The 22,729-nt window shown below is 43.8% G+C and overlaps 1 protein-coding gene across 1 annotated transcript in view; it reads right to left on the bottom strand.

The window, feature by feature from the left end:
- Window positions 1-22,475, bottom strand: part of CLIC4 (CLIC family member 4) — a 60,588-nt gene extending 38,113 nt beyond the window's left edge. The window contains exon 1 of the mRNA XM_084815883.1: window positions 22,163-22,475. Coding sequence (XP_084672009.1) covers window positions 22,163-22,234 — 72 coding nt within the window. The 5' untranslated portion in view covers window positions 22,235-22,475. The remainder of the gene's footprint in view (window positions 1-22,162) is intronic.
- Between the last annotated feature and the right edge of the window lie 254 nt (window positions 22,476-22,729).

Below are 22,729 nucleotides of genomic sequence, written 5' to 3' on the forward strand. Positions count from 1 at the left end.
TTAATGGAGGAAAGATCACACTTGTAAAGGTCTCCATGAATTCTTTCCTACAAAAACCATTCTAGAAGTGGGGAACAGGGGAAATTCTCTCCTCCACATTCTCATGAATTGTAAGAGCACTATCCAAATGTGGATCCCCAGGGGAAAATTTTGATTTCCAATGGTTTAGTGCAGACAGCTTGGCCGCCAACAAGCTTCTATACAATCACAGTGGCTGCGACTGACTAAACACCCAAAAAGCAGTAAAATGTCTCAAATATACATGAACAAAAGTAGGGACTGTTTCAGGACCACACATTACTGTTCCCAGGACCACAGATCCTCCCAACTACTGCCCCAAAGGGCAGTATTTTACAACAGTCCAACAAAATACGTGTCAAGGGGGCTTACGAAGTGCCACTGACAGCAGTATAAACTGGAACAATTCCCTTGCAATAAATTTACTGGAGCCCAATTTATTTATTTATTTATTGCATTTATACCCCGCCTTTCTCCCTCTCGCAAGGAACTCAAGGCGGCTTACATTATCCTCCTCCTCACCGTTGTATCCTCACAACAACAACCCTGTGAGGTAGGTTGGGCTGAGAGTCTGTGACTGGCCCAAAGTCACCCAGTGAGCTTCCATGGCCAAGTGGGGACTAGAACCCGGATCTCCCGGCTCCCAGTCCGTCACTCTCACCACTACACTACACTGGCTCTCAATACGCTCTTGCACAGGTTGTGTTTGCTTTTTATACAGAAGCCAGTACAACTATGTTCTAAAGTGATTTAAAACATTCTAAAGTAATTTAAAAGATTAGTTTCATTATTTCAGAACAAATAAGAATGTTCAAAATGAGACTGGGTGAGGGGATCAAGGCGGTGGTGAACGCCTCCCTTGAGGAGGGAGTGATGCCATCAGCCCTCAAGGAGGCAGTGATAAGACCGCTCTTAAAGAAGCCCTCCTTGGATCCTCAAGTTCTGAACAACTTTCGCCCAGTCTCAAATCTGCCATTTTTGGGCAAGGTGATTGAGCGGGTGGTGGCGATGCAGTTGAAGGCACACTTGGAAGAAACTGATTATCTAGACCCATTTCAGTCGGGCTTCAGGCCTGGGCATCGGACAGAAACGGCCTTGGTCGCCTTGGTGGATGATATGAGGAGGGCTCTGGATAGGGGTGAATGCTCCTTCCTTGTTCTCCTCGACCTCTCAGCGGCTTTTGATACCGTTGACCACGGTATCCTCCTGGACCGCCTGGAGGGGTTGGGCATTGGAAACACTGTATTGCGGTGGTTCCAGTCCTTCCTCTCTGGCAGGTACCAGAGGGTAGCACTGGGAGAGGAGGTTTCGGACCCGTGGCCACTTACTTGTGGGGTGCCACAGGGTTCCATCCTCTCCCCGATGCTATTTAACATCTATGTGAAGCCACTGGGGGCTATCATCAGGAGGTTTGGGGTGCAGTGTCATCAATATGCGGATGACACTCAGCTCTACCTCTCATTCAAATCTTCACCAAGGTTGGCCGTAGAATCCCTGTCCAAATGTCTGGAGACGGTGAGTGGCTGGATGGGGAGGAATAGGCTGAAGCTCAACCCTGACAAGACCGAGGTACTTTTGGTGGGAGACAAGAGGAGGCTGGGGGATGTTGACCTGGTGTTGAATGGGATACAGCTACCCTTGAAAGACCAGGTCCGCAGCCTGGGGGTCATTTTGGACTCCCAGCTGTCCATGGAGGCTCAGGTGTCAGCTGTGAGCCGGACAGCGCTGTATCAACTCCATCTGATACGGCGGCTGCGCCCCTACCTTCCCGACCATCTGCTCCCATCGGTAGTACATGCCCTGGTCTCCTCTCGTTTAGACTACTGTAATGTGCTCTACGTGGGGTTACCCTTGAAGACGGTTCGGAAACTGCAGCTGGTACAGAACGCAGCGGCTCGCCTGATTAAAGGCAGCCGCCGGCGAGATCACATCACTCCAGTGCTGAAGGAGTTGCACTGGTTACCAGTTGTTTTCCGGGCCAAATTCAAGATGTTGGTTTTGACCTTTAAAACCCTATATGGTTCCGGCCCAGCCTATCTTAAGGAGCGCCTCCAGCAACACCAGACAGGCCGCTTAACAAGATCAGCCTCGGATGGCCTTCTCTCTGTCCCATCAGCCAGGACAGCTAGACTGGTGGGGACGAGGGAGAGGGCCTTTTCTGTGGTGGCCCCCACTCTGTGGAACTCCCTCCCTAGGGAACTCCATCATGCCCCCTCTTTAATGAGCTTCCGTCGTGCATTAAAAACGTGGTTGTTCAGGCAGGCATTTGGGGTGGGTTAGGGTATTTTAGAAAATGTTTTTATTGTAGAATTTTATTGTTTTAAACTGTTTTATTGTATGTTGTACATCGCCCAGAGTGGCTGGGTGACCAGCCAGATGGGCGATTAATAAATTTTAAAAAAAATGCAGTCATTCACCTTTTTGCAGAATATAGCCCTCTTGGGGACAGAGCTCCTTGTAGAACAAAAGGTGAATTTTCCCACTTAGCAATATGGATTCCATTCCAATCATATCCAGACTTGTAAACAAGCTGGAGCTTAATCCAGACACAATGAAAAAACAGTTAATGAAATTTACTGATAATCAGGGTCCACACCTCCACCCTGTTTTGGACAGGTTGCACTCCCTCTGAAGCAAGAGCTCTGCAGCTTAGAGGTACTGCTAGAACTGGAACTGTGCTTGGATGTTCAGTTGCTCAGTAGCCAAATGTGTCTTCTACCAGATCTTCTTTGCCAGTTGCATCCCTTCTTGAAGAACTCAGATCTGAGTCATCCACACCCTAGCCACCTACATGTCAGCCTACAGTAATGCATTTTACATGAGGCTGCCCTTGAAGACTGTCAGAAAACTTCCATGGGCCCAGAACACAACTGCTGGGGTTCTGTCTGGGGCTAGTCAGGTCACATTATGCTAACCATGTACCAGCTTCCTCGACAACTAAAAGAAGTGCCTTCCCACACATGCCCTTCAGTCCTCTGAGGCCCTCCTTCTTGCTCTCCCATCAGAGGTACAGCAGGGGTCCAAGACAGACAGGGGCTTTTTTATGCTGTTATGCCAGACAGCAAGAACTATACCCTAGCCCCATCACTGTCCACTTTCAGGAGGGCAGTAATAACAGTATTACGCCAGCAAGGTTTCAGACCTTCCTAAAATGTTTCTTTCAACTCCATTTTCATCTTGCTTTTTTTTTCTTTGATGTTAGTTTTATTATCAAGCATGACAGTTTTATTTTGTTCTTCATAAGCCACCTTGAATATATCTTATACAGAAAGGAGGGATATAGATTAATGAACCAAACTTTATTGGATAGAGCCCCTGCATTTAAGCAAAGGTTTCATCTATAAACTCCCATCCCTCCTTCGCTCTTCTTTTCACTGATGTCTCATAACCAATGTTATGCAAAACACCTGACTGCTTGAAAAGTACTGGCAAATTTAGAACAAAAATGTATGTTCAGGAAAGGCCACCACAATAAAGGGGGTAACACCACTGTACTGAACATACCAGCAGAAAGGGCCAATGGCACAAGGGTGATGAAGAACAAAAAGGCTTATTTGTTTTGCTTTGCACAAAGTCATGTTTCACCTTATCCATCTCTCAGAGAAATTCTGCAGAAACACATACAAAATCCATTACCATTTATCTTGACAGATGCCTCCTATGAATAGCTGCTTCTGTGAGACCAAATTGTGTATTTGTTTACCAGACCAACCCCACTTGACCTACCTTTCAACTGCCTCCCATGTTACTTTTCACTGCTTGCAATCCTTAAATCACATGGGGAAGCAGTTCAAAAATGGAGAGATGTGCATTTTTAGTGAGTAAAGATGATTTAAGCATTATGTTACTATGTTGACAATTCCACTTCTAAATAGTTTTGCATACATAATTGTTAGTCAGACATGTCAAGCTGAGAAATATATTAAGGAAATGTGTTTGTGAAGCAGAAGGGAGAAGGAATCCTGGCCAGGGGGTGGGGGGGAGAGAACCTTGGAGATTGGCCACTTTGTTTAAAAAGCTAGATGAACATTTCTGCACTTGAGTACCATATTAGGAGTGTCCCCAGATGAAATGTTGTCTTTCTAAGAAGTTACAAATACCTTTTAAAGGGCAAAATAAAGGGAAGAGTTGCGATATCACAGGCATGAGTCAATAGGTGCCCATCACCCTTGGGCAATTATATTCTTCACAGTCCTTGCAAATTGCACTAGATTTGCTAGGAGGAAGGCATGAAAAATATATAATTGTGGGGAGAAAATATTTCCCTGCAGCAGAAGCCCTGAGGAAAAATAACTGGATCACCTGCTGTGCACAACTAAGATCACTTTAAAGAAACACTGAGAAGAGATTTCCTGGATAGAGATGCTTAGGTATCTGGTATCATGCCTCAATGAATATGAACTTGAGCACGCTCCGGGAGAGAGCGCAGGACAGGAAGGCCTGGCGTGCTATGGTCCATGGGGTCACGAAAAGTCGGACACGACTGAACGACTGAACAACAACAACAAATCATGCCTCAAAGACAGAAGATAATATTTGTAACTATTTCCAAAGGGGTAGCCAGTTTGTCTGCTGCAGCAAAAACAACACAGATTCTTGTGACACCTTTAAGATGAACAAATTTATTACGGCATAAACTTATATGGACTACAGTCCACCATCAGATGCATCTCATGCAGTGGACTGTAATCCATGAAAGCCCATGCCATAATAAGTTGTTCACTTTTAAGGTACCACAAGACTCTTTATTGGTTTTGATAAGATAACTTCTACAGTTCCCACAAAACAAAAGCTCTGTACAATAAATAAAATTAGAGCCCTTGTCTGCAGTCTTAGAAACTAAATTTTACAGTCATACTTTCCAACTCCAATTTAACAATATTTGAAACATTCGATGCAGGTTAGACTGTAAGTATTTTGGTGGACCCTGAACAGCATGCCATAAAACCATGGGATATTTATTTGCAGAACAGATTAACAAAATATGCTGCCAAATACTCCCGTTGGTCGGTGCAACCTGAGTGCACTCATTCAGAATGTACTCAGACTGCATTTTCTGATGGAGACCTAGGTTCAAATCCCCTGCCCAGTCTTGAAGCTCACTAAGTGACCTTGAACCTAACCTACCTCACTCTCAAACCTAACCTACCTCACAAGGTTGTTGGCAGTATAAACACTCCACACTCCTACCTAATAAGCAATAATCAAAATCTACTACCATAGGAGAAGTCCCACAGACCCTCAGGGTCAATGTGGCTCTACAGCATATACAGGTGCCATTTGATTGCCATCAAAAGCTACATTCTTGCAGTACAATTCAATAGTTGTATAGAATCCCTCTGTGTTACCAAGCTCAAGATTAAGTGTTGCAGTGTTCAAGTAGAAAGATTACAAAATTGCAATGTTGGCTGCCTGCTGTCAAGTTTGCTTTATATTTAAAAATTGGTTCCAGTGCTACACATTAGCAAGAGCCCTGAAGAGCTATTGTTGAAGAATGTTGCTCCTCTGAGCTAGTTAGCATAGTACTGCATGTGCTTTGGCAGTAACACAAAAAACCTTCCCCCTAGCTTCCACATGGCCTCATTGCAAAGACAGCAAATGCCTGAAAATTGATATTAGAAGAGGGCTATTTCCTCCCACTACCCCCAAACTATTGGGCTTTTTATAAAAACATAGAATTAATTGGACTCCTGGCATTTCAATTATTCAGGCCAAAGAATGTTGCTTTCTGCAATGTAGTTCAGCAAGTTAAGATAGGGGCCTGTTGCTCTTTCGCACCTCACACATTCATTTTTGTTTTAAGAACAGATTCCCTCTACCACTGCTCTGTGTATGCGCACATGCACTCACAGACAGGGCAAACACATAGATAAAATACATCTGATTGCTCCATCGCATCAAGTTCGGTCCTTAAACATAAACTGGCTCAGTTCTTTGGGGCAACATGTACAATTATTCTTAGTTAAGTTTTGGCAGGGCCATGCAAAACTTAAATTGCTAAACTAAAATTAGCAGCTTTGATACAGTGAGATATGAAAACAAATAACTTAATCCAGCAGCTGTCTGGGCAGAAATTAGTATAGCAATCTGAACTGAGTTTCCATGTAATACTTCTGTGACTTCCGACCACTTTAATTACTGCTTTATTGAGGTCTATTTGCATATTCTATTGTTTCATGTGTTGTAAACTGCACTGAAAAGCATGAAGGGTGGTATTAGCTCACAGCTCCTCCAATGTTTTAGGCACTGTGTTTTAGCTAATCCAGAGTAGTATGCCATACTTCATATGAAAAGGAGTACACTGGGGGCGGCGGAGGGAGGAAATGTCATATGTCAAGCAAAAGAGTAGCTAATTAAAACATTTATTAAGTATAACTGGTCACAGACCACCTCATGAGTAAACTTATGTTCAAGACACAATCACTGCGATGTACAGGACATCTTAGATTCGGATGTGACACCCTGTAATAACACCTTTTCTGAGATACCCAAAGACTGTCTTCTAAAACAGCCATTAACCCTTAAGTATTCATATTGTGTCCATCACCATAGTGTCTGGCCAAACTAGCTGTGGATGTGTTTGTATTGTAGCAAACTTTTCTGTGGGAAAACTCACCCCCCCCCAACACCTCCCACACACCCCACCCCACTCACACCCAACAGGAACAGAAAACTGGAAGGTCATGACATCGTTTGTTTGTTTGTTTGCTTGTTTGTTTATTTATTTATTTTATTAATCACCATCTGGCTGGTCACCCAGCCACTCTGGGCGATGTATAACAAAACAGTTAAAACAATAAAATTCTACATTAAAAACATCATAAAAAATACCCTAACCCACCCCAAATGCCTGCCTGAACAACCACGTTTTTAATGCGCGGCGGAAGCTCATTAAAGAGGGGGCATGGCGGAGTTCCCTAGGGAGGGAGTTCCACAGAGTGGGGGCCACCACAGAAAAGGCCCTCTCCCTCGTCCCCACCAGTCAAGCTGTCCTGGCTGATGGGACAGAGAGAAGGCCATCCGAGGCTGATCTTGTTAAGCGGCCTGTCTGGTGCTGCTGGAGGCGCTCCTTAAGATAGGCTGGGCCGGAACCATTTAGAGTTTTAAAGGTCAAAACCAACACCCTGAATTTGGCCCGGAAAACAACTGGTAACCAGTGCAACTCCTTCAGCGATGGAGTGATGTGATGTCGCCAAAGAACCTGTAACCAACCGTAAATAGGGGATGATGATCGTGCAATAAATGACTCATGTAGAAAAGCTCTTAAGGAAGCAATCCTATGGGGATAGTCAGTCGCCTCCAAACCCAGAGTCAACTGCCTACCCAATGCATGGTGGGAGTGCGGAGGGGATTGTCTCCTCCATGCTCCAGCTGCCCTGCATTTGCAGCTAGATGGCCGATTTTGGCTGTCTAGCCACAGGACATCGGAGCGCAGGGTGAGGAGGCCGGACAACACATAGGAAGTGTCATACTAGCACTTACAAACTCACTGCCCTACCCCCGGGAACGCCCCTTTCCCCCCCGCTCCACGCTGCTCTTACAAGCATGGAGCACAGGGATGATCTGCACTGCCTACGAGGTGGCAGGGGAGGGGGTGTGGAGGCTGTTATCCGGGAACCGACCAATCCTATGGCCGTCTAGCAGCCATAGGATTGAGCCCTAATGTGATTTAAACGTTATATTATGCAGATATTTTTATTAGAATACTTGTAAAAATGCATAACGTACTTTCCTTATACTGTTTAAACTGAAGAAAAGAACAAAGATCCTGGAAACTGTCGACAGACTAATTTTAGCAATCCAAAGAACAGTGCACAATATGCTGACAACCATTCATCTATTTCAACAGTTCAACTGTTTTCCACTGAAGTCGTGGGGGCAGCTTCATTTTTGCTGTCACTACCTATTTGTTTTATTTCACACCGAGACAAATATGGATTCCAATAACATATGTATTTTCATACTTGCTAGGGAGAATCACCAGAAAAATATGAATTACAACTTTGAAACTGCCAAGCTTGGCTACTGTTGTATTTTCAACTGACATCCATTCATTGTTATTAATTAACTTATGAAAAGGATGTTTCTCATGGAAAAACAGAGCACTGAAAAAATTTCCAGAACATTTACCACCCCACATCACTGCATGAAAGCATGTACATGAAAGCACAGCTTAAGAAAGAAACTCAAGTTTCCCTTGGGAGTGAAATTAGCTAAGGGAAAAAGACATTGCTGTCAACGTAGGGAAGGGCCATAGGTCAATGGTAGAGCACATGTTTTGCAAACAGAAGGTCCCAGGTTCAATCCCAGGAATATCCAGGTAGGGCTGGAAAAACTCCTGTTTGTAACCTTAGAGAGCCATTGCCTGCCTGAATCAACAATACTGGGCTAGATGGACCAACTGTCTAACTAAGGGAAATTCCTTAATTTTAGCTATTGCTATCAGAGCAACAGAGATTAAGAAATTAACAAACATGTATCTTGGTTTTTTCCAAAAAGAAACTCAAAGCAGATTCCTACAATAAAATATGCATACAGTCAAACCAAATTCCCAAAACCATCATTAAAAAAAAAATCGCCACACAGATATAAAACCAAGAAACCAAAGTGAAGTCACAGATAGATCAAAACTTGAATTTATCCCTGAAGATAGTCTTAGGCACATCAAGTTTTATATATATTTTTTTTATTTCTGAACACCAGAAGTATTAGATTTTGCTTATGCTCCTCCTTTTCTCCCCCTTCTGAAATTGGCTAGATCAGATGGCTGCTGTGGTCCAGTCTATTTCATTACTCCTGAGTCTAGGACTGGGAGAAGCAGCTGCATTTAAGTAAGCAGACTTCTCTCCCCACCCCCCATAGACACAAACGCAGCTAATATGCCATTATAGCAGTAGCAGTGAATTCAGAGAATGCCTATTGCACCAGATAAATAATTGTCAGGATACAGTCAGGGTGACTCAAATTTAAATCTCTACAAAGCTTACTGGGTGGCCCTTGGCAAGTTAACGTACCAACTTGACCTATTTAGCCTCACAGCTGCCCTATAAGGCAAGAACTGCGAAGCTTGGTACACTGAAGTGTGTTCTATTCATAACTAATTTTTGCCTCCGCTTTATTTTTTTGGCAAAATCTGTTCCCTGTAATAAACTAGTTTTATTTATTTTTTCAAAAACCACAAAGTATTGAGCAAATGCTGGACACTAAAGTTGGCAAGTGACAAACATTAAAGTACAGGAGGAAAGAGACTGAAGGCAATCCAGTAGCAACAACTGATCTCACTGCCTTCTTGAAAATTCACAGATGTGACTTCACCCATGGGTTATACTCCTATATTTAGTTTATGCCTAATATGGATTCAAGTCCAGGACAGACAGCTACTTCCTTTCTCCAAGTAAAGAAACCTCCTTGCCCTTTGTTTAGCCAACAATGCAAGGATTAAATGATTACTTTAGGGAGAAGCATTGCACAAACTTGTAATTAACAGGGAGGATGATTTATTCTTAGCATAACAGCATACATTCAGTGATTAAACTGGAAGCTGCTCAAGACTAAACTGTTGATATATTTTCACTTGCTCCTCCAAGAACAGTGGTCTCAGGGAATACAAAACTGTGTGATCAGATAGACTACAAGCAACTGGTGCTTAGCAACCAAAGTATTAGGGAAAATTAATTTCTAGGTAAGGGTTTGAACAGAGGCAATGCATCAATAAAAACAGAACTATTTACTCAGGCAAGTCATTATAATTAAGTCACTGACTTAGGAAATTAACTTTCCCTATTGCCTGGAGCAATGAGAAACCAAGTTGTTTTCACCAAAAATTGCCAGTTACCATTCTGGTGACCAGGGCATTAGATCAAGGACTGTCAACATGCAGAATGAACTAGCAGCATTCAGCCATACTCCCATTCTATTTGAGTGTGGCCTACAAGGTTCTTATTATTTATGTTCTCAGGACCCATTTTATTACGTTTCTAGCTCTCATTATTAGAGAAGTTTGAAATTAAAAAAGCAAACTTAAGACCAAATAAAACAGCAGCCTAAATATCTTGGTTTTAACCTCACAAATTAAACACATATCAAAATGTGTAAAGGTTGACATTTTTTCATGTGACATTTAGGCATAGTAATCTAACAGCATGATCCAGTCAGAGTTAATTACTTTTAAGCTCCTTTGGTTTCAAGTGAGAGAAGTATGTGCTTGACCTATTGTAAACTGTCTTGGTCATTTAACTGAAAGACAGTATAAAAATGTTTTTAAACAAAATATCTATTGAAATCAATGGAATTTAGAAGTCCTTCACTTCTGGATTGTGACCAATATATAATGTGCTTTACAGAAGCACCTTTGTCAAGCTCCATCTTGTGTGCTATTTGAGACCACTCTTGCAATACATGCATTGGTAACCTCTACACTAGGCTGCTACGATGCACTCCATGTGGGGTCACCTCTGAAGTGTGCTTGGAAACTACAACTGGTCCCGAATACTGCAGAAACATTGCTGAGTGGAAGCTGCAAAAGAAAAGGCCAATACACTTTCTAGTGTTCTCAAAGAACTGCACTGGTAACCAGTAAGTTTCTAGGCAGACGCCAGTGTTCTTGACCTTTCAAGCCCTATGCAGTCCTTACTATGGTTACTTGAAGGAATGTCTTGTTCTACAACCACCTACTGAGTTCATCCTCAGAGGCCCTGCTACAGGTACCCCACTGTCAGAAACATGGCAAGTTAGGGTTACTTGATCCAAGGCCTTTTTCCATGATAGCAATTAATTCTCCATGTAGGGAGGCTAGCTGGCTTGCCAGTTCTTTCCCTGTGTTAGGGAGGATGGTTAAAACCTCTCTCTTTAAGATGGACTTGTCCCCTTGGATATGTCCAATTGTTTTAACCAACTACTTTAATTTTTGTCTTTTGGCAGAGCTTAATTTTGTTTTAATTTAATTCTGCAAGATTTTGCTTTAGTATGTTTTATTACTGCACATTACAACCATTTTCAATACTGTTCACTGACAGACATATTTGCACAAGTCTGCCACAAACAAAAGATACACTAATGCTTTATATGAAAATGCTGTCTCCATCTTCAAAGCACTGCAAAAACAATTACTTATGACAGAGTCATCAGTTGCATTAACAAAGCTACTATAAATAGGAACACCAAAGCAGGATAAACAGAGAGCAAGGCAACTCCTCTCAGTTTCACAAGCTCTTTGAAATACTCTGAAATACCACCGCCAGCTCAACTTAAATAGATCAACCCCCACAAAAAAACCCTCACATCTAAAGGAGCCTTACTTTTCTTATTTAATTGTATAACTTAGCCTTGTGTTCCATTTTCATATATGGGGGGCGGGGGGAGACTAGGAAAACCAAGAACTTTACAAGCAACTTATAATTCTTATGTAGCTAAGTCAACTTTTAGACAGCTTGGAAATAGGGCACATGTCCTCATAACTTGTGGTGCTATTATTTGCTTAAAATTTGTTACAGTGTGGCGGAGGCCAAGTTTACACTAGTATGCCCATATGTGGAATTACATTTTCAGGAACACATTCCTAGCATTTTCAGAAGTGAAACAAAGCCCCACTCATTAGGCCATGTTTATTTGCTTCTGCCCTTCCATCCACATACAGCAAACTAGAAATTTGCCCAGTGTGCATCCACATACATGGTTTCTCTTTATATGCAGGTTATCACCAAGAAAGAAAAAGTGTCGTGTGAAACAGCCCTGTAATAACCAAAGGAGGGGAAAAGGTATGTTCACACAACTCGGCCAAAGAGAAATCTAGGTTCTACCCCAAGGAAGCTATAGCTTGACACTCAAAATGCAAACTAACATTTGTGTAAGAGAACATTCTTCCTAAAAACTGATTTTGCATGTTTTCCACTGAGCTTGATATTTGAATTTTTTCCATGAAATATGCAGTTTCCGCAAGGAGCCGGGCCATGCCAAAAACTGGACAATGAGGGGCATGCAGACATGGGTAGATTGTGAAGCACACAGATTCTGCCTCTATGCACCTCCTGTATGATGGTTTTAACATAGATCAACTATAAAAGGCAGTGTGGTGTAGTGGTGAGAGTTTTGGACTGGGAGCTGGGAGATCCAGATTCTAGTCCCCACTTGGCCATGGAAGCTCACTGGGTGCCTTTGGGCCAGTCACAGACCCTCAGTCCAACCAACCTCACAAGGTTGTTGTTGTGAGGATAAAACGGAGAGGAGAAGGATTATGTAAGCCACCTCGGGTTCCTTGCAAGAGGAAAAAAGGTGGGAGATAAATGCAAGAATAATAATAGCTACAAGTTTAGCTTTATTAAAACAAGCAAGTGAAAACAGACTCACAAATCCAAATATTGTTTGTTGAGCACGAAATACCAGACAATGAATCTCCCTAATTGTGTCCAAAGTTTAACAGGTTTTGCCTCCATCTCAACTTCAGGAATGGATGTCAACAGGTGAAAAAGTCCAAGCCAGCCCTTGAAAACCTGACTCCCTCCTCCAGAAATCATGTCCATAATTCTGACCCTGATCTCAAGGCACTTCAACTACCTTCTCAAGTCTGACTTCTTAGTATACTAATATTGTCTCCTTGAGTTGCCCACTGAAAGATTAGCCGGTGCCATGGACTCCCTTGCTCACTTCCAAAGAGTAGCCACTTAAGTTTATGTAAGCGTTCTGTTTTTGATAAGTCACATAAGATGGGACAGCCAAGTAAGTTTCAGCCTGCCCAAACAGCCACCTTTCATTCATATACATCTCTCTCTCTGCTGGCAGAGCTTATCTTTTCCTTGGCAGTTGAAGAAAAAAGCATAAAGCTATCCTTGGCCTCTAAAGCTATGCCAAAATCTACATAGTCAAGAGACCTTATACTGCAGGAGCTTCGTGCAAAAACAATTTACTTCCGAGGTGGAAGTTGCACACATATACAAGTTTTAAAATCACATAGGAGGCACTCACACAGCCCAGATGGAGCGCTTAATGTTCACTGAAAGAGACTGCTATTCATTAGTTGGCATAACTGCATCTTTATGGGAAAACACACAAATTTGGGATAGCCATCAAATATGCCTTCACTAGGCTGGCTAAACAGATCCCACCACTTATACCATTATTAGCAGCACAGGCTACAGATATAATATGGCAGGGGTCCCCAATCCTCAGGCTGCGGACCGGTACTGGTCCATGGCCTGTTAGGAACCGGGCTGTAGGGGTGTCCTTGGGTCCGCGGGGGGGAAGGTGATCTGTCCCTCCCCCTTGGAATTCTTGCCAGCCCCGGCCGGCTCCACTCCACAGCAAGTCTGTGGAGCTGCTGGCCGGCTCTGGCCGCTGGCAGACTTCCGGCCGCTGAGACGCAAATGGCACCGGTCCCTGGTGCCAAAAAGGTTGGGGACCACTGCACTGTGGATATTCCCCCCCCCCCAAAAAAAAGAGTACAGCCTCTTGGCCAAGTTGTCTTTACAAAGACAGGGAAGAAGTTGGTTCTTTTGGACAGGTTCTGTTAATGAAACAGAAGCCAGCCAAAGGCCACCTAGCACATTTGCCACTAAGGAGATATTTGAATTGAGGAGTTCCTGGCTCATAGCTTCCCTCAGCCTCTACACTGAACTAGTTCCACTAACTGGTAACATGTCATATTTGTCCCCATGGCTCACAAGAGGTGCTGACATTTTTCAGCAAGGACACAGATAGTCTTTCCAGCAAATTAAGGAAGCAGTGATCAATACCTCCATAACTGGACCATGCCCAAATTACTATTTTGTTTCTCAAATCTTTATCTTTCTGTAGGACATTTAATACCAGTTTTCTTCTCTACCAGCTACTTGTGTGAAGAGAATTCATAACCAACAGATCACACCATCCAAGTGCAGCTATTAGAACAGTACTGCAGAAAGCCAAGATGGAGCAGTCTCTGTGCTCATCAGGAAGCAAGATTGGAGACTGACAACTGGCTGGTGAGCTATTTGCAACTGCATGAGTTAAGGTCTCAAATCCTTCTGATAGCACAAAACAGGATACTGGTGGGCAATGCTGGATCCTGTGACAGGCAGGCAGTGCGAAGCCTCTGGGTTGCTCAGTCTTGGTATAAATGCAGTAAAAGTTCTGCATACCACAGCTCAGGTTCCAGCTTCCACAAGTGACCTTGGGGTCTGCGAATTGAAGAACCCATCCTCCAGGTCAGATTTGAGTACAGCCATTCATGGCCTGATGCTCCCCACCCTCCATAAGCTGACAGCCAGCTTGTATTTCCTAAATGTATTTCAGACTCAGATAAAGGGTTTTTCACAAGATTATCCTTTAGCAAGAGCGCTGCACCTAACATAAGGACTGCGTGTAATGGGGTTATTTTGATGCCAAGCCAGACCTCTGGATAAGATTATCTTCTGACAGCCACACTAGAAATGAATACACAATGCTTATCTCCTGCCCCCTTTTTTGTTTTTCTTTCATGGTTCCAAGGTACACTGTTAAAGCGTATGACAACTGGTAATGTTCTTTGGAGGAGAATTCATTGTTATGTTACAGTTCAAGAGGAGATAACCAATTATGCATGCTGGGTCTGATTACTCTCTACTAGTTCCTACATGGTTTCCTGAGCTCAGAGTAGCTATTTGGCCAGCTGCTAAGACATCCAAGATTAGGCATGGAAATTGAAAATCAACTTCGGATTATCATAACTGGGACCAGGAAGGAATTTCCCAGGAACTCAGATTGGCCCACTTACTTAAGACCAAAGTTACACATTTTCACTTACCACAGCAAGTATGCTGCTGCCCTCTGGCAAATGCGACAAGCCCCAGCCTTCCTCCCATACCTAACATTGCAGAAGGAGAATTGTCACCACAATGACATGCTACCCCTCAGCTGGATGGGGTTGTTTGGCCACTATGTTTGAGCACCTGAGCAGCTCAGCCCAAACCAACAAACCTTGCCACCCTCTCTCCAACTCCAAACTTGGGCTCCAGGGAGGAAAGCAGAACATTTCCCCACATCTTGCACAGAAGCATTCAATGACGAATCAATGGAGGAGCAGGATCCTGGTGACCACCATTTCTAGCTTGGCTACAAGGTCAACAAAAAAGTGTGGATCTCTGCTTGAAACATCGGAATTTGACTAATAGATCCAATATAACTGCCTCTCTGGAATGGATCACATTGTTTTCTCCTGCTCATGGGGGTGGACAACCAGCGGCACAGGGCCGCACAACTGAAATCCCACCCCCAAGCCTTTCCTACAGCCTCCAAAGGTACCCTTATTGCACCACCACCGTCAAATTCACCAGTGCCTGTAGTCTCCACTCCCTCCCACAGAGATCTTCATCTAAACCACTCTTTGATGGCTTTTTAGCAGATAAGGCAATTTATAGATGGTGATGATGGTAATTTTCCCACCATACTAGCAGCAAAGAATGATCTATATCAGGTCCACTGAAGGGGCTGAAAAGGTGGCTCTCTACTCCCTCCTCCAGATATCTTCATACAGATTGCTAGTGTGTGGGAGTGGGGGGGGTGGGGGGGTATGTGTGGCCCCCCGAGCTAGCATCACCCTTATGGCTGCAAAGGCTGCGCACCCCTGGTACAGAGGATACTTTGAGATGGAGAAAGAGGGGAGTTGAACTACCATTGCATCTCTTCTAGCCTTGTGATCTTATGATATTCTTAAAGAGCAGTTCTTTTTGCAAAGTATCGCAAGCTCACATTTTAATATTGTACTATTTGTATTCTCTAGAGTGACACTCCACTACTGAAGTGTTTTGAAATGCCAAAAGCTTTGGCTTATAACCAACCAGTTTCCAAGAAGTGGGTAGCTACAAACGAACGTCAGTTCTTTTGCATACCAAACTTAGTTTCACTACGCTCCTTACGGTCAGACGTTTTTAGATAAAATTGTTTCTGTTTGATTCAGGGATTTTTTCTGGCCCAGGGAGAGAAATGGCCCAGTATATTAAGTGCCAGGGTTATTTGGGGGGGGGATTACCATTCCTCCTCATCTTCAAAAGGGTAACCTGGAGATGGCTGATAACAGTTCTGTAAGCAGGACCACAGGAGTATCACATTTCACCCTTCCATTCATGCAGCCTTCCAAGGTTCACAAAATATATCCATATTACATCAAGAGCTGGGGGAGGGAGACCAACTCTATTTATAAAAGATTTCATACTGGAAGACATGTTTTACCTGCCAAACACAGCCAGGTAATTTACAAACCTGTGTTAATGGATATACTATGGAACAGCAATCAGCATTCCCAATACCATTTCCTTCTAACTATCAAAACCAAGATAAGAGGAGCAGCTCAAGTGCAGTTATTAGGCAAGGTACATGTAAAGATAGACTCCAACAATCTAGTGCGCTGGAAATAGAGTTTTCTTAAACAAGTTTCTAGATCTTATGGAGGCAGTGAAAAGTTTGTAAGTGTAATAGGAATGTTCAAAAACCAAAAGGTTCCTGAATATAAATTCAAGTAACAGGGTATTCCATCATCCTGCCTCTATCATTCTCCCATGCTTACACACCTCCCATCTTCCCTTCTTTGTACCTAAATCTTTTTTAAAATCTGCTTTAAAATTTAAAGTCTAATCACTGTCAACATGCTTAGCAAGTATGTATCAAGTTAGCTACTCATAATATATTCTGAACATATATAACTTCAGCATACTTAGAGTGCCGGTATTGACTTGTAGATAAAAACATAAGTGCCATGCTGGATCAGATCAAGGGTCCATCTAGTCTAGCATTCTGTTCACACAGTGGCCAACCAGGTGTCAGCCAGGAACCCACAAGCAGAACACAAGTGCAACAGCACCCTCCCGCCCATATTCCCCAGCAACTGGTATACATAGGCATGCTGCCTTTGGTACAGGAAGCAGCATATACCCACCCATCTTGTGGAGTAAAATTCCATAGTTTAACTATGCATTGTGTGAAATAGTACTTTATCTGTCCTGACTCTCCCACCAATCAGCTTCATGGGATGACCCTGGGTTCTAGCATCAGAGAGGGAGAGAAATGTCTCCCTATCCATGTTCTCCACACCATGCATAATTTTGTACACCTCAATCATGTCTCCCCTTACATGCCTTTTTTCTAAGCTGAACAGTCCCAGATGTTGCAACCTTTCCTCACAGGGGAGTTGCTCCATCCCCTTAATCATTTTAGTTGCCCTTTTAATGCACTTTTCCCAACTCTACAATATCCAACAGTGCTACTTGGACTTGTATTTACATCTCTGCTCAGCCAAAATCTTTAGACCCACTGTTGTTCCCTTGAATTACAGAACCATGACCTAGCTTCACAGGATTGTGATATGGACATTGGCGGTATATCACACTGCATGATGGATAATGCGTAACAGCATGTTCTAATTCAGCTTGCCTAATCCTGACAATAGGCACACAATTATATCGCAATCTTTAATTCTATAAGAATCCAAATGGGTATTTTAAATATTTCTGCTAGACACTGGAAGCAACCCTTTTTTATCAATTATACATGTGAACTTGTTAGGAAGCTTTCAGGGAATGAGACATTAGCTGGTTCTGCTTAATCAGCATTAAAACAGCAAATATTTGCACTGCAAGTTAATATAGATTGCAGGGAGATCAGAGGCACTTGACAGAAGGCACAAACCTAAGTTATTCATTACCACAGACCACCAGTGTAAGTGCTACAAGCAATGCTGTATTTCATCTATGCATCTCAAGTTTGCTTTGCAAATATGCTATAGAGCAAGAAAACACCATGAATTATAGTAGCCCACAGTGTAAATATTTTTCTTTCAGGGGCAGTACAGAAATCCTAATGATTATACTTAACCACCCTGTTGGAAACTAGCAACTTCCATCTGTTTTTCTCCCCTAAACATGTCACCTATTAAAAAAAAAACCTTCTTGGTTGGTGAAGACCAGCCTTTCTTTATGTGCAAAGTACATTGCTAAAGCCTGTTAACTATAAAGTTTGCTTACTTAGAAGAGATTCCATCCATGGGTCACATATGTCTAAAACACAATGGCCTGAGTTTAACTCCCACACTGAAACACTTGTAACAATTTCCTTCAAGCACTCAACTCCACATTCTCCATATGAGCCAATTCAAATTGTGTGTGACATAAGAATCAATCTCCAGCATGTTGGAAGAATGAGAACACTCATTCCTCCAGCTACTGATAGCTAACATTATCAGAGTTGTCTTCATACCATTCTCTTCAAACTTTAGAAATCGCTGCCCAGTCCCTGAAAGTCACAAGATGAGCCTAGGCATGCAGTTCCCAAAAGCTAATTAGAGGGTGTGTTTGCATTCTTGTCTTCAAGACAGTCGCACATCCACAACAGCAGGAATGAGAAACTTTAAAAGATGTAACCCTCAAGTCCCTTGATTCTTCATGGCTTTACTGCAAGATACCAGGTGATGAGAACATGGGTGCAACAGTTTATATGATAACACCTCTACGTTTATAAATCAAAGGATTCAAATATTCATTGGCATATTTAAAGTTACTACATTTTAAATTCAATCTCAAGTAGTTCCTTATAATCCTCCAAAAAACCAACTCTGCAGAAATGGAAGAAGGAACGCAAGTCAACCCTCTTTACACCACCTCCAAGAGCAAATGAGTAATGGGTTATTCATAGCCTGCATGAAGTAATGACTTCTGGAGAACATTACTTCATCCAGACTCCATCAAGTCTCCACCCCCTTATTCCCAGTTCAAGACTGCTCTCAACTGTGCCTTGTTACATGTCAGAAGGAAGCGGAGTTGGGTGTGTGTGTGTGTGTGTGTGTTTTACAGAAGCAGGGAAAAATACAAAGAGGAAGATTTTATTATCAGAGCAGAAGAGAACAGATCCTGTTTTGAAGAACAGGCTTCCGAAATAAGGTTTCACCAGAGACATGGAAAACCCAGAATATCTCATATGATCAAACAAGGCAAAGGTTGAGACTGAGGCAACACACAAAAATGACTCCCTAAAAGGCCGTTTTATAAATCATTTGATGTCATCTCCTTTCTATCAGAAACTAGAAATGTGAAAGCTTTTTATAAAAACTTCTAGTGAAGTATATCTGCAACCCATCTGAGGGAACTAGAATAATGAAGATTCATCATTCAGAACTAAACTCAAATTTACACCACAGAAAACGTACAAAATACTACTTCGAAGCAGTAGCTTCTCAACATGGTGTAAAACTTGGGAAAATTGGTTTACCTATTGTAACAATGTGTGATCAACTGGTTCCTAATCATGTAGTTAACATTGGAGGAGGGGGCATAAACAGAAGATAAAAAGTTTGGTGGTAGAGGTAGGAAGAGACATCATCCAAAGGAAAGTCCTCATGACTCCAGTGACTGAAAGGAAGCCGTTTCAGGGATCACTATGAAAGCTATAGTTTACTCTAGCCTTCCACCACCTCTGCCTATCCTAGAGACAGGTGAGAATTTCATATATTCTTTGATAAGACCTTACCAACATTTACTTATTTTATTTATTTTAAACATTTGTATCCCACCCTATGTCATTAGGATCTCAGGACAGTGTACAGATAAAATCAGTTTAAACAGTATAAAACCATAAATAATTTAAACACCTACAAACATAATAAACATTCACGAATGTCTTCATAAACTGGATGGAAAGAACTTGAAGATTTAAAAAAATTGAACATGGAAGGGAAACAGACAGACTCATCTATCCAGGTAGAAGGCTTTGAGTGCTTAGGTCTTAATAGTCTGGCTTTGATTCTCCATGTATTCAAACATATTTGTGGTACTGAATTGGAGCTACCACCTCTTCTTTCTGACAGACTCATCTTTAATGACTACATGACAGGTACAACATGGTCTTCTCTATGTTGGGAATAGCTGGAACTATCGAATTTGGCTGATGCAGATTGGTGAGGATTTTGTTCAGTTCATTTTTTTTTATAGAAGTTTATCAAAATTCATATATTTCTTCATAAACAGGATGGAAAGGACTTCAGATTCTAAAAATTCTGATGTACGAGAAAGCAAAACAGAAAAAAGCACTTTTGTCCATCCCTAGCCTATTCGACCAAAGAGAGTAGCGCTGCACCACCAAAAAAAATGTGTTCACTCATTCTTCACCTACCACACACTAATGATAGCATTTCATATTGCTATTGAGGGGAATGCTCCCAAACTAATGCCATTTTTGTCTTCCAGTATCCAGGATTGGGTCACATGGGGGGAGAGATGAGACAAATAAAAAGCTATGAAATATCTGTAGATAAACACCAAGAATATTTATTTTAAAACTTTTATCGTACTTCCCTCCCACCCAGGAAATGTGCAAAGCAATAAACTAGTATTTATCAACATAAAGTAGTCATAAAACAGTAAAAAAAAACCACTCATAAAGGACAGCAGCAGTATTTGACTGACATCCTCAGACACTAGTTAAGAGCTTCCCACCATTCACCCAGTCCTACTCAAGGTCAAGTCCATTCAGAAGGACTACTGGGTGCATTCCAAGCAGGACCAAGATTTATGAAGAGGGGAGGAGCTGCACCAGTCTAGTACTAAGGGATGCTATAAGTATCTTCTGGGGTGGAGAGATTGGTGGGATGGGGCCAGAAGGGTAGGGTTTCAGGGACTAGATGTAGTTTCAGAATTTGTTAGGAGATCAGTTATAGGTAGGGGCCTGAAGTGGTAGAAGTGACACTAGGACTGCCAAGGAGATGAGTCCTTTGTTCCAAAGCTAACAGGACACAGGGGTCTCCCAGCTGGAAGGCACCACCCATGATTGGAAGGATGCCTACAGCCAAACAAGCAAAGCACGAATGTACTGAATATAAACAACCTTGGAGGGGTTACTTGGTCTGGAGAGCAAGAGAGGAGAACTGAAGAGTGCACACTGGGACAGAAAGATCCCAGCATGCTACGAAATTTGGAAACCTGCTGGGGCAGGACTCCCTGCGCTCATGGTAGGATAGGCAGATTTCACAGGGTGTGGGCTTCTGTGTTTAAGAAGGAATGCTAGAGTGGCAGCATGCAGCAGAAGACCTACCCAACGGGGGGGGGGGGGGAGTGATGTCAAGCTAATTAGTCCCCATTTACTGTTTTCAAGTCCTCATTTCCACAGTGAAGTACCAATGAGGCATATAAAACCAACAAGAAACCCCTTTTTATTTGCTCATTTTAAATTTAAATTTGTAATTCTTTAGTTTTACCAAATTAATGTTTAAGTTTTATTGTATTGAATTTTTGATTTTTTGTATCCCACAATGTAATCTTTTTTTTTTGGATGAAGGTACGGGTCCACACATTTAAACCATATAAAACACGCCAAGGGAGACACTGGAAAGATGGTGACCGTGTGGATGGGAGGGGCGAGGAGAAACCACGCACACACTGTTTTGTTACTTATTCCCACAGTTCACTTGCGTTATATGCAACCCATAGAACACTTACTTGAAAACAAGTCCATAATGAATTCAGTGGGGCTTGTTTCCAAGTGCACATACGCAGGACCAGCCTGTTACTGCCCCCACTACATTTCAGAGGGTGGAATGGGCAGGGTCCAGCAACCTACCCCAAACCTGTGCCCCTGTTTGTTGTGGGGGGGGGGCGGGGGGAACACCTCACCAGACCTTTTGGGGTGGAGGACGACGAGTGTCCCCACGAGTAGAAAGGGATATGGGTGGGAAGGGGGGAGACAGGGGACGCGATATGTTTGCTCGACCTGGGGCTGCGCTGGTGTATGCGAGAGAAGCTAATCAAGTCGAGTCCCTCAGTGAGGAGCGGGCGGGGGAGGAGGAGAAATAATACTAAGAACACTTGAGGTGGCCCCTGACCGCGGGGCGCCTGAGAAATACAGTGAGGACTGGCCATCCCCAGCAGCCTTGGGGATACTGGCGTGGGAGACGAGACAAGTCGAGTCCCTCAGTGAGGAGCGGGCGGGGGAGGAGGAGAAATAATACTAGGAACACTTGAGGTGGCCCCTGACCGCGGGGCGCCTGGGGCGGGGCTGCCTTGCGGGCGCTGGAGAGGGCGACGAGTCAAGTCGAGGCCCTCATTGAGGAGCGGGGAGAGAAAGAAGAGCCGCACCCCGCGGAGCGGTCCACCGGAGGGAGAGGCGGGTGCCCGCTGCTGCCTTCCCCCCACGCGCTCCGAGGAGCCTCTTTTACCTTGACGAAGAGCTCGATGAGCGGCTGCTTGTCGCCCTCCTTCGCCCCGTTGACCGGCAGCGAGAGCGCCATGCTCTGCCTTCCCCGCCCGCCCCGGCCAGCCGCTCCGTGTGGAGACTCCGACGACGCCCCTCGGCCAGCGAACGAGCTCTGCCGCCTCAGCCGCTCGGTCTTTCCCTCCTTCACAGCCCGCGCGCGCGCCCGAGCGCGAGAACGAACGAGCGCGCGCGCCCCCGCCCCGCGTATCACGACCTGTTCTACCGCTGCTCCCGCTCGCCCCCCTCTGCCCCGCCAGACCGGGCGGCGCGGCGACTGAGAGGGCGGCGCGCGAGACGCCGGCAATTTATAGCAAGGGGCGGGGACTGCGCCGCGAAAGGGGCGTGGCTCGCGGGACCAGCCGCCTTAATGGAGGGAACAGCGAGCGAGAACAAGCTCGGAGAGACGCGGGGGCGTGCCCTTCGCGACGCCAATCAAGCCGCCACTGCAGGAGGGAAAGGCGCTCGGCGGCTTAGAGGCGTGGCTTCGGATGGGCGTGGTTTAGGGGGAAGGAGAGGGCGGGATTGTGGT

The sequence above is a fragment of the Heloderma suspectum genome, chromosome 10, assembly GCF_057233095.1.
Source record: "Heloderma suspectum isolate Gila_16-S chromosome 10, 16-S_ref, whole genome shotgun sequence".
NCBI classification, from domain to species: domain Eukaryota; kingdom Metazoa; phylum Chordata; class Lepidosauria; order Squamata; family Helodermatidae; genus Heloderma; species Heloderma suspectum.